At 42.0% G+C, this 13,549-nt stretch overlaps 1 protein-coding gene across 1 annotated transcript; it reads left to right on the top strand.

Annotated features, from left to right (window-relative positions):
* Nucleotides 1-1,887: 1,887 nt before the first annotated feature.
* On the top strand, nucleotides 1,888-2,736 carry MELLADRAFT_111935 (uncharacterized protein; the record flags this gene model as incomplete). Its single annotated transcript, XM_007416323.1, has 1 exon — nucleotides 1,888-2,736. The coding sequence occupies one exon, from the start codon at nucleotides 1,888-1,890 to the stop codon at nucleotides 2,734-2,736; it is 849 nt and encodes a 282-aa protein (XP_007416385.1).
* Nucleotides 2,737-13,549: the final 10,813 nt, after the last annotated feature.

Below are 13,549 nucleotides of genomic sequence, written 5' to 3'. Positions count from 1 at the left end.
ATATTGTTTAGACAGGATGTCTTTTAGCTTGGGGTTAAGCCACCTTATAAAGATTGCTTCTTGTAGGATGTCGGGGTTAGAGGCACCTAGTTCTTCTACATGACTAGCAATCTCTGGGTCGAACTATGCTGTGGACAAGCACGGTGAAGTGTTCTGGCTTGATTTGAAGCACCGTTGTGATTGGAGGAAGCCAGATCTGCTCCACTTGTCTGATTTTCTCAGCATGGGAGGCATTTTCCAGGTGCAGCACTAGGTCATTGGACGGGTGACGTTGTACCGTCTTCACTGTTATGGTGGTCTCAGCTGACTCACTGACTTTTAAGTTATGAAGTCGGAAGGCATTATTGAAGCCTTGAATCAGCTGGGTGACGGACAGCGTGCTTAGAGCAGCTCTTGCTTTGTTGGTTTGGGTCAAGGTGGTTGTGTTGGTCAACCTTTTCTGGGTTGGAGGTTTGGGGGTTATAATGTTCTCGACGGAATCTAGGAAAAACCAAGTACAACTTGATGCTGACGTATCTGCTGGTTTGGGCGTAGTACTGGAACGGAAAGAACTGAGGGCACAGGTTTCCTAGTGAGACTAACGCTAAAAATGCTAGGTCTACGTTGAGGAACAAAAGACTAACCTGAGGGCACAGGTTTCCTAGTGAGACTAACTCTCAAAATGCTAGGTCTACGTCGAGGAACAAAAGACTAACCTATGACCAACAACAATCAAAAGAGACAATATAGAAATAAGATGATCAGAAAAGATAACATCTCTTAATCAGAGTGATCAGATAGGAAATGTAGTATACCTGCAAGCTCGACAGAAATCAAAAAGCACGCGTAGGGATGTTGTTCCAGAGAACCCAGAAGAAAAATATGTAAAATGAAATACTAGTATGGAAACAATATTAGTAAACAATATTGAGAAAACTCAGATAATGAGAGTAGATGGAAAAGCTCACTGATTCTTTTTGACACGAAAAGATGTTGAGAGACACCTTAGTCTCTCTCCTATTTGGTGTTTCATCTGTCACGAAAGGTAGTAGAAGTAACACTACACATGTCAGATACTTAGTACACTTTAACTTAACCTATAAAACTCTCAAATTAAACTTAAAGTCCAAAACCCTAATCATCCTTTATATCTCAAGTAAATTCACCAACACGTACTTGCTCTTTTCCTTATCCGTTATTCTACGGAAGGAAAAGAGTAAGTCACACCCCTTTATACTTTCTCACGCCTCATTTCTCCTTTTAACATAGTTCAACTACTATATATATATATACATTTCTTCTTTATCTATTTTCTCTTTCTGAATTCAGTTACTAACTAATATGATTGATTCTATTATTATACTTTCACCTGAAAATGTATTGACGCTAGTTAAAGATCTCAGACTGAATACGCGTTGATCTCTTTTCTATATTTTTATCTTGACCTGATCAAACCTTATAGGTCAGATTAGTCTTGTTCTTATGAACTTACTCACTTTCTTATTTATCTAACTTTCATTTCTTTCATATTATTGTTGTGTTATGATCTGACTATGTAGGTTAGTATCTTCAGGTAGTTATAGTGACTTGAGGTGAAGGAGCTCACCTTTAGAAAACTGTCACGGGAATTCAGGTACCTTGATTGGATTTTCGCTTTTCATGGTAGCGAGAGTTAGTTCGACTCTCAGTTATTAGTATAGAAGACAAAACCATATGTCAGAGAGGGACAATACCTTAGACGAATCCCAACTACCAACTCCTGCATCGACTCCAGGCCCGTCCTCAGAGGATATCGACGGAATCCACAACAACTCCCAGATAGAGGATCAGTCAGACCACTCCAGTTCAGCCGAAACTTCCCAATCGTCTCAAACAACCATACCATCCGGACAGCCTAGAGTACCAGCGATGTCTTCAAACGAACCTATGGATACAGACACCCCAGCTCAGCGCCAAGCGATGAAGATGAATTCCATTCTTCACAAAATAATTATTGGAATTAAATTAACAGCTTCAAATTATGTTGCATGGTCTGATGGAGTTCGTTTCGGATTGATGGCTGCTTCGTATGATCATTACTTAGACTCGGAAGAGGCTGGAGGACTGCTTGACGCCAAAATTGTCCTTGCTACCAAGAAAGCGATCTTTTACTGGCTTCTTGCTAGCATTGAGGCAGCTCAATCCACCCGATTCATTTCCATGATTTCTAAGTTCGAGAACAGCATTAAGACGACACCATCATCCCCTTCTTTACTTTGGAAGACAATTCGCGACTATCACATAAGCAATTCCGAATCAGTTAAACTCATGCTCCGAAGCGAAATAACCGACCTATCCCAAGGATCCACGAAAGACTTGTTGGATTATATTGATGTATTCAGAGCTAAAGTAGATGCATATCTGGGTTCAAACGGTGAGATGTCTGAAGAAGAACAAGCGCGTCAGTTTGTTAGGTCACTTAATCGAGAATGGGCCGAGAAAGGCTGCGATCTCCTAGACGCCGGACATGTAAAATTTCAAAACTTAGAGACTGAACTCAAGAAAACTTACCAGACTCGTAAAATGTTCTCATCAAGTCGACAACACTCTAGCCGAGTAGCTGAAACATCTGAACCTAGTCAAGGAAATCGGACTGGAAGATGGCAGACCTGCAGCCGAAATAAGTGCATTGGTCGAGACCATCCCACTAAACCACATGACCAAGCCGATTGTTTTCACCATCCGAATAACGCAAATAAGATGGAATCCTGGAAATGATCTAAGCAGGATGCTGGTGAATGGGTAGAGTACCCACGTGGTGGTCGCGGTGGTTTCCAAGGAGGATCCAGAGGTGGTCATCGTGGAGGTTTTCAGGGTCGAGGACGCGGTCAAAACGGTCATCATCAAAATCAAGCTTCCAGTCGAAACGTTCATGGTCCCGATTATCCCAATTCTGAAGATCTACAATCAGTTTTCAACAACCTGAGATTGGAAGATCGTGAAGTCAGTTACAGTACCAAATTAGATGGACAATTCTCCTGCACAGCTCAGCCTCAGTTAGCGTGTATAGGAGCCCAATGTGACTCCGTAGCATTAATAGATACCGGAGCCTCACATCATATGTTCCACGATGCCGGATTATTTGAAAGCGCTACTCTCATGGAGAATCATGATCCTGGAGCTAAACTGAACCTAGCGGGAGGAGGAGCAACCTTAGATATTCATTCAATTGGAAACGTAAATTTATTAAATACCAAAGGAGAAAATATCAAGCTTAAAGACTGTCTTTACGTACCAGAATTATCTCGTAACCTCATTGCGGGTGGAAGATTGCTTAGAGCTGGAGCTGTGACAACCGTCCTTGAGGATCCGAACTTCTGTATCGACCATGCAAAGAAAGAACTTTTCGTGGGACGATTCATCGGCGAGGGAAGCATGATGTATGTAGCATTACGGTCAGCTGTCAGTCCAAGTTCTCATCAGTCATCAATATCAAAAACAAATCAACTCACAATTCTTAAATTACACTATTCCCTAGGTCATCCAAGCGAGAAATATCTGGAAAGGATGTGGGGATTGGGTTATTTTAATGATGTACTACCTAAGACTATCACTACAAAAGACTTTGAAATTATAACCAAGTGTCCTGTTTGCCCGCTAGCCAAAAACCACCGACTCCCCTTTTCATCCTCTAGACCACGAGCCACTAAATTCCTGGGTAACGTCCACGTAGATCTGAGTGGTATTGTTAGAACGACTTCCATCAACCGTGAAGAGTACTACATACTCTTTACCGATGACTACAGCAGCTACAGAGTCTCTTTTGGACTACCAGATAAAAGTGCTGAAACAGTGTATGATTGTTTTAAGCGGTATATTGCTTTTGCTGAAAGACAGACCGGTGAAAGATTAAAGATGTTTTCGCTTGATGGAGGAGGGGAGTTCATAAATGGATTACTCACTCCGTACCTTGAGGAATTGGGTATCGTCACTCGTGTAACATCACCACATACACCGGAAGAAAACGGTGTGGCGGAACGATCAAACAGAACCATCAATACCAAAGCGAGATGTATGATGGTTCAGTCCTGTGTACCTATTAAATACTGGTACCACACTATTTCATACTCTGTAATGCTACAGAATCGGACAATCACCTCTTCTCTAAATCTTAAAACAACTCCCCATTCACTTTGGAACAATAGACAAGTCAGTGTGAAACGATTTCAACCATTTGGTTGTCTGGCCTACCGACACATCAGAAAAGAAATTAGAGGAGGAAAGTTTGAGCCAGTGTCTTGTATGGGTGTTTTATTAGGAGCTACTGAAGACAACCATAACTTTGTGATTCTCGACCTCGAAACTAATCAAATCCATGTCAGTCATGATGTGACTTTTCAGCCTCTTGTATTTCCCTTTATGAAGGATGCCGAGAATAATCCTGATTGGACATTCATCGAGGACATCCCACTTGATCAAATTGAAGATGTGGATCAAAGTAATGAGAACGTTACCCATCAAGAAATCCTACGAGATTCAATAGACGATGATGAAGATGATCTATTAAAAGAAATCCCTCTGCCTAAGCCCAACGAAGAGCCGTCAGATACAAATGAAGATCAAACAAACATAAGCCCGATTGAAAACATTCCTGAAGTCTAAATTCAACCCACCACTATCAATCCTCCAATACAAATAGAACCAAGACGATCTGATCGTGATCGCAGGCCTCCTGAACGATATGCTCCTGGGAAATCAAATCTCATTGAACCTTTTCCTATGCGAAGCATAGTACCTAAGATGTCGTATTCAAACTGCTCATTGAAAGTATACCAATGCCGAGAAGCTATGAAAGCCCGAGCTGAACCCAAGAGCTACAAAATGGCTATGAAATCTCGTGACGCCGATCAATGGAAAGCAGCCTGTGACAAGGAGATGCAAAATATTAAGGATATGGGAGTATGGGAGATAGTAGATCGTCCTAAAAATCAACCAGTGGTTGGAGGAAGATGGCACTTCAAATACAAATTAAACCCGGATGGAAGTATATCAAAGCACAAGGCTCGATACGTGGCAAAAGGTTATACACAAACCAAAGGTGTTGACTTTAATGAGACATCTGCCCCTACAGGACGACTAGCTTCTTTTCGTATCATGGTAGCAATAGCTGCAGGAAGGGGGTGGCCCATTGAGCAGATGGATGCTATAGCTGCTTTTCTCAATAGTGGTCTCAAGGAGGAGATATACCTCGAGTTACCAGAAGGGTATGATGAAGAGCGTGCAAATGGCAAGGTAGCTAGGTTGAAGAAGGCACTTTATGGCTTGAAGCAATCAGCCAAATGTTGGAGTGATGAAGTTAAAGAAAAATTTATCAGTATTGGATTGATACAAAATCCTCACGATGCTTGTCTGTGGTACGGTAAAGACAATGACGGATTAGAAACATTGATTTATCTTCATGTCGATGACATGGCAATCACAGGAGACAAGGTTGGTGAAATTAAAAACTTATTGAAACTGAAGTGGAGAATGGAAGATCTAGGACCAGCTCACTGTGTAGTAGGAATTGAAATTCATTCCACGGACGAAGGAGGATACTCTCTAAGCCAACCCGGATTTATTCAAACTGTTCTCGAGCAATTCAACGTAGAAGATTGCAAATCATCCTCAACCCCTTTCCCGGGAGGAACGAAGATCACAAAAGCCAGTGACCACGACTTGATTGAATTCCAATGGTTGAACCTTCCATACAACAGTCTTGTAGGGAGTCTCATGTACATTGCCCAGGGTACAAGACCTGATATTGCTTACGCCGTCGGTGCCCTATCGCAGCACCTATCTAAACCATCTCTATTTGCGTGGCAAATGGGGATTCACTTCCTAAGATACCTCAAGGGAACCCAATCGCTGGGTTTATTTTATTCACCTCAAAACACTGCCATTGAAGGTAACCAAAGCTGGCATTATCCTGAATGTCATACCGATTCCGACTGGGCCGGTGATCCCAGCACTCGACGATCAACAACCGGATATCTATTTAAACTCAACGGCGCTGCAGTGAGCTGGAAAAGTTGACTTCAGCAAACAGTCTCACTTTCATCTACAGAGGCCGAGTATCGAGCAACCACAGAAGCCGGACAAGAGGTAGTCTGGTTACGTGGATTACTATCAAATGTATCTATCCCGCAGAAAAATCCAACAATCTTATGCAGTGATAGCACTGGAGCGGTTTCATTAACTGAAAAATCGATTTTTCATGCCAGAACTAAGCATATAGACGTTCAATACCATTGGATTTGGGAGCAAGTCGAGAAGAAAACCATCAAGCTACAACACATTAGCAATAAAAATATGTTTGCCGACACACTGACAAAACCCTTACATCCCAGCCCATTCAGAGAACTGCGAAATCAAGTAGGATTAGATGTTATACATGGACATCTGAAACAGGGGGAGTGTTGAGAGACACCTTAGTCTCTCTCCTATTTGGTGTTTCATCTGTCACGAAAGGTAGTAGAAGTAACACTACACATGTCAGATACTTAGTACACTTTAACTTGAACTATAAAACTCTCAAATTAAACTTAAAGTCCAAAACCCTAATCATCCTTTATATCTCAAGTAAATTCACCAACACGTACTTGCTCTTTTCCTTATCCGTTATTCTACGGAAGGAAAAGAGTAAGTCACACCCCTTTATACTTTCTCACGCCTCATTTCTCCTTTTAACATAGTTCAACTACTATATATATATATACATTTCTTCTTTATCTATTTTCTCTTTCTGAATTCAGTTACTAACTAATATGATTGATTCTATTATTATACTTTCACCTGAAAATGTATTGACGCTAGTTAAAGATCTCAGACTGAATACACGTCGATCTCTTTTCTATATTTTTATCTTGACCTGATCAAACCTTATAGGTCAGATTAGTCTTGTTCTTATGAACTTACTCACTTTCTTATTTATCTAACTTTCATTTCTTTCATATTATTGTTGTGTTATGATCAAACCTTATAGGTTAGTATCTTCAGGTAGTTATAGTGACTTGAGGTGAAGGAGCTCACCTTTAGAAAACTGTCACGGGAATTCAGGTGAAATATATCCGTTATTCTACGGAAGGAAAAGATTAAAGATCTAAGACTGAATACGCGTCGATCTCTTTTCTATATTTTTACCTTGACCTGATCAAACCTTATAGGTTAGTATCTTCAGGTAGTTATAGTGACTTGAGGTGAAGGAGCTCACCTTTAGAAAACTGTCACGGGAATTCAGGTACCTTGATCGGATATTCGCTGTTCAAAAGAATCAGAAGAGAAAGGGGGGAAAAGAAACTACAAGAGTGACAAGATATCCAAAAGAAAAAACATTCAACACCCCTTGATTCATTTCATTACCAGCTAACCCCTTTGGTCCAAATTTCACTAACCGCGCCTCACAACCAATACATTTGACCAAATCCGTACATACTCAACTTTCTTCACAACTCCCTGATTCTTTTCCCAATTTGGTAATAGATCTTTGACCACCTAAGTAAGATTAGCATATCTTAACAGGGGTCTGCCTCCGTTTTGAACTTGGGCCTGTGGCCTGTGCCGTAGTTCCTGATGGGGGTGACTTTGCAGCTTTAGCTGTGTAGGAGTTGGCAGTTGAGCTGGGTCCTTGTCGCTGAGCACCCTGGCTTGAGATGGCCGGCAGCGCCAAAACCGGCAGTGAGACTTTCTCACTAAGTGTTTCAAATTTCTCGGTAAGCGAGTCAATATGGAAATTCGGAGCCGTATTAGGGCCTGTTGGTGGGGTCATTAACAACGTGGCCGCCCTGGGGGAGCATGAAGAGCCAGACACCTGTTTACTGAAGAGCATTCTCTTGGTATTATCAATCTGATGATGATTGTAAGCAGCATTGATGAGGACAAGAATGTCTGCGCACAAATCGACATTGACCTGTATTTTGGACGGTAGGTGGCCTTTAGCCGGAAGCTGTATTGCTGTGTTGGCAACGGATACAAGCTTGGTCAGCAGAGCAGTGAGGGAACGATCATCCTCACTGCCTGGGATCATACGAGACATCCTCTTGGATCGAGGGATGTTGGGGATGGTTTGGATTTGATCCTGAGAACCTGGATCAATGGCATCACCACGTGCCTTCTTCCTTGAGAACTCAGCAAGATGAGGGACAGTCACAGGGGCCAAAATTGATGCTCACATGTATGTGAGCGTTGTAGACTTTTTTGAAGTCTCCAAAAAAGATTCATTTTCTTTCAGATTCATTCAATTCACAATTTTGGTTGTGTTCAGGTGATCAGCCTGTTTTACTCACATTTTGCTTAACATTTCTTGAGAAGGCTCATTTCCATCTTGGATGAGCAATAACTGAGTCCAGATGAGTACTCAGGATCAGCTCATGAGTCACTGAATACTCAGCAATTTGGTCAAAATTACAATGAGCACATGAACTACACCTTCCTCAGGCTTCATTTCTTAGTGAAGGCCTGCACAGGGGCCATCCCATTTGAGATGCTCATGAAATACTCAGTATCATCCCCTGGCTGGGTCACTGATGGGCCAGACTTCCTTGCTAAGGAATGAAACCTCAAAAAAAAGCCATCCCCCTGCTCAGTTTATCTCAGCCGCTCAGCTAATCCTAAGTGATGTCCCCTGGATAAAGCTGCTCACACTGAGGGGCTGAGATCAACTGATCAGCCCCTCAGCTAGTCCTCTGTGACATCCTTTGGATCCTTCTGATCCCAGGAATGCCACTGAGGACTAGCTGAGCAGCCCCTCAGCCAATACTCAGTGACATCCTTTGGATCCTTCTCCCAGGAATGCCCCTCAGGACTAGATGAGCAGCCCCTCAGCCAATGAGCAGTGAAATCCTTTGGATCCTTATGATCCAGGAATGCCACTGAGGGATAGCTGAGCAGCCTTGGTCAACTGAGCAGATGGGCATCAGGCTTCATTCCGGAGCCATGAAGCCTGAGGCAAGGCTGGCCCTATGTGATCTATCCAAGGGACACTGCGGAGAATTAGCTAAGAGGATACTCAGGTCAGCTCAGCCCCTAAGCTAATCACAAGTGGTGTCCCTTGGAGCCTACTGAACCAGGGAATGCCGCTCAGGATCAGCTGAGCAGCTGAGATAAACTGAGCAGATGGATCAGCCCTTCCTCAGACTTCTTTGCTCAGGAATAAGGCCTGAGGAAGGCTTAGTTTGTCTGCTCAGTTCCTGTTGATCACATAATCAGATGACGAGCAGAAAGAAATTGGAAAGAAAAGGGAAAGAAAAGGAAAGCAAAATTGAACAAACATTGAAGAAAACACAAAAATTTCAACGCTCACACCTATGTGAGCATCTATTTTTGCCCCTGTGAGTGTTGCGTTTGGGGGTAGCCTCCGGAATATCTGAGACGATATCAATCTGTGGAGGGGCACCATCCAAATTGCCCAAATCGCCCTGGAGGGATGAAGGCACATCCATAAGTTGACTAGACACGTTTTGATTGGCCAACCTTTTGGTCAACCGGTCAAGGGAGCTTTCTTCTTCCATCTGGCCCAGGTCGAACGTGTTGGGTGGCATCTGACACAAGTTATTGGCTCTTAAAGACTGACAAGAGGGTCAAAAAGATTAGGAGAATGGGTTCCCGATCATCTGTCTCCAGACAAGTGCACCTTTGATTGCATCAAAGCTACTCATATTTTATATGTATTCCCTCCATCTCGAGGTTCAGCATTCTCTTGCATGCCGGATGGAGGATCTTACTCAATACCAGCTGTTTTCAGCTGTTTCGTCCAGTCATTCAACACCCCATCTTTTATCAGAGCTTTTGAAAAGCAGCTCAAAGAATCAACAACCAATCAAGCCAAACTGGACCAAGACTGATGGCTCTCAAATAGCTTCAAATGCTGCTCTTATTTCTACATTTTTATCTTAGGTTATCTTTTCCATTACTTCACTCATTCAAAATGTGGGCTTTGAAATTTCCCCAAGCAACAGTGGCTCGCTAAGCTAAGCTAAGGGTTTTCACCACCTTGGCTTAGCGTAGCTAGAAACCGCTAAGGCCAATTCCGCTAACGCTAAGCTTAGCGGAAAACCGCTAAAGCTAAGGCATTAGCTTAGCGCACAAAAAAATGACCCGCTAAGCTAGGGTCATTAGCTTAGCGAGAATTTGCGCGCTAAACCGCTAATTAGCGGCTTAGCAGTAACATTTAGGTGAAGCATACAATAATAATGTATTTATAAAGAAAAGAATTAGTTTTAAAAAAAAGAAACAATAGCATTATTTTATTATACCCTTTGCCAAATTGTTTGCTAGCCCGCTGGCTACAAGCATCCATTCACCCAACAATTCCACCTTTTCACGAAGCCACAAGAGGCTACCAATGTTCCTCTCAATAGTTTGAGGAGCTAATCGACCTCGATTGGTGGAGCATACATCAGCAGCAGCTGAAAAGGACCTCTCTACAGCTGCAGAGGAAGCCGGGACCGCGAGGTAGTCACGAGCCATTGATGCAAGGACCGGATATTGGTGTTCATGGTCCTAAAACACATCATGAACCAGATTAGCATGTTTTCAGGAAACAGGCAAAAATAGGAACTCACTTTCCACCATTGTAATATGCATTCAGGATCAATATCCTGACCACCTTTCCCCTTTTTGAGGACGGGTACACTGCAGACATTATTCGGGTTCCCCAAGTGGGCAGGGAAAAATGATTGGGAGTATGATTTGTCATAAAATGGTCTATCACTCCACACCTGAGCCATAACACCCACACTACATATGTGTAGCAGGCTCAGTGAATATGTGGTTATCATGTACATACAGTTCTGCTCAGTTATCTGCTCATCAGGACAAGTTATTCATATGTAATACATGCTGTAACTTCTTTCAGATTGAAAAAAGCTTCCAAAAGATTGACTACATACACTGACTCAATGTTTTGGTGTGATCTCATCAACTCAACTGCATGTAACACACTTTCTGTTACTAAGACATAGCTTCAACAATATTGCCTGAGCAGCTACAGAATTATATGTAGTGAATTTTTGGGAAAAAAATTTCAAAGTCGAAAAAGTTACATGTGGTATAACATGTGATTTATTTATTCTGATGGGCAAAAAACTGAGCAGACCTGTATGTACATGATAGACAACTATTGACTTAGCTTGCTGCACATATGTAGTGTGGGTGAAATGGCCCAGGTGTGCATTATTAGATTCTTTTATGAAAAACTGTACTATTAATCATTTTCCTCTGCCAAATTGGGGAAGTTGAATGATGTTTACAGTGGTATCAAAGGATGTTCACCTGCCAGATATCTCTTCAGCTCATCTACTCGCTCAGTCTGTAGATCACTGCTGAAGAGTTGGTATACAGAGGACACCTTGCTACTTGAGATCGATGTGCTGGGTTTGAGTATGCGTTGAGAATCAAGGTTGGTATGCTGAGTCTTGCGAATATTGAAAGCTACAGTGAATCTTGCAAGAGTATCGACAGAAAGCGCATCTTCAGCACCAAATGTTTTCTCAAAGAATCAATGTGGAAACAAGGGGTTTAGAATTGTCACAAAGACCAGAGCTTCACACTTGAGCGCCTCATTCCAATACTTATCCAACCAGACTACCATTTCCGAGATCATAGGGTATGGTGGGTCATCTTCATCTAAAGAGGTTTATCGCACCTTGAGGGATTCCAGGAGAACATAGTACTTGGGAATGACAATTGATCCGGTTTGGACTGTCCTCCTCAAATGGTTTGGTAAGTAGAAGGAAAGGCTGATTGAGAAGAAAAAGGAATCATCAGATATTGTATGTAATTTGAGTGTAAGTCAGATTACTTACCAAAAGCTCTTCATTTAGCGCATTGATGTCTTCCCAATCACCACCATCAAACGTAATATCATGGAAATATGCCACTTTCTTCACATCGGTACCTTGGCGCCTGTTGGTGGAGTGGTATTTTTCTAAATCCTTGCTTAGAATCTGATTGATTACCTAAATACAGATTGGAGAGAGATTGGAGTGAAGGTTAGATAAATTGGTTTGATTATCTCTAGACATCAAACACTAATCAACTCACCTCACGTGCTTCATATGCTCGTGATTGTGGATCATGGTCAGCATTCCATCTTATACCATATCCAGCAACCAATGGGCGCACGGATAGGCCTTTGGCCTTGATGCGGCGCTCAAACACTTGTCTCCAAGACGCACTTTGTGTCATACGGCAACACACTGTGAGACACTTTAAAAACCAAAAAAATTCATTGAGATTATAGAACAAAAATATATAAATAAGGAAAGGAGAGAAATGAAATCAACTCACATTTTTGTAAAGATCAGCCATTGTGTTCCTTGTGGCACCGCCTTTGTGGTTTGATTGAATTGATTCTTGCAGACGGCGTGTCTCTTTGTCTTCTTCTTGATTGCCACCTTCCGATCCCTCTTCTGAGTCACTATGAGGTGTCTCATCAGGAAGCTCGTCAGCATTGTGGTCCGGTGGATTGTGTTCTGCTTTGTCATTGTGTTAAATGGGTCTATCACCTAAGGCTTCATCTTCATTATCTTCCTCTTTGATGACAGGCATGATATCTACCACAGGAAACCGGCCTAATACTTTCTCCTTGTTAGCCAAATTTGCTGGAGCGTTGATTCCTAAAGCAGCCAGACCATGCTTCACAACAAGCCCGAGCTTGTGGCACGCACAGAAGTGGTGCATGGTCTTTGGATCCCACGTGTAATTGGTTAGCCATTTGGCGGTTGGCTTAACTGATTGCTTATTGATCACAGCAAGGCTTTCAGATTCGGAAGGCTGTTGGGAGGGTGAGTTTTGGAAATCGCTATTGGCTGCCGAAGGAACTTGAGAGCTTGAAGATTCTGAACAAGACTGTAGCTGAGAATGAATTTCTCGGGACATTGTGTGGTTATTCATGCCTGAGTCAGTAACCTGAGCAAGCATGTGATACAATAACGTTGGATGTCAGTCAAATATAACTTTAATATACAAACAAAATAATGAATCAATCTTATCTTTTGATATAGGTTGTCCTTCTTTAGAATGGTCATGATTGGCTCCGCCAACCATTTACCGTGATGATGCCATGCCACGGTCTTCAACGTAAGATGTTGTATCTTGAATTCCCAATTCTGAGTGATGTAAGCAACCAATACACCACTAAAGGCGTGCGTGTTACCCTTTGTTGTCCAGACATCTGGGATCAATGTAAACTGACTATCAAGATTCTGATCAAGGAAAGTATAATAGTCAGTTTTGATTCAAGTCAAAGTCATTTTATTAAGAAAAAGATGAAATACCTGTAGCTCTGTACGGACCGAGTCACAAAGAGAAACATATAAGTGTTTGGCTTTGTCAGCCATCCACTTTCGCTTATATCACTACGCCAAATCGCAAATTTACCGTGGAGTTTAGAAAATTGAGTAGACATAGAAAATTATAGAGAAGCTGGCAAGGGTCAGAAAAATATGAAAAAATAATGGGAGGGCCCTTTGATGCATTCCAATTGTCTGGCATATTTTTTCATATTTTAAAACCACAATGCATATAATACTACACAAAATATAATAGTGAT

The sequence above is a fragment of the Melampsora larici-populina genome (genome assembly GCF_000204055.1).
Source record: "Melampsora larici-populina 98AG31 unplaced genomic scaffold MELLAscaffold_59, whole genome shotgun sequence".
Lineage (NCBI taxonomy): Eukaryota > Fungi > Basidiomycota > Pucciniomycetes > Pucciniales > Melampsoraceae > Melampsora > Melampsora laricis-populina.
This window is presented reverse-complemented; position numbering and strand designations above follow the sequence as displayed.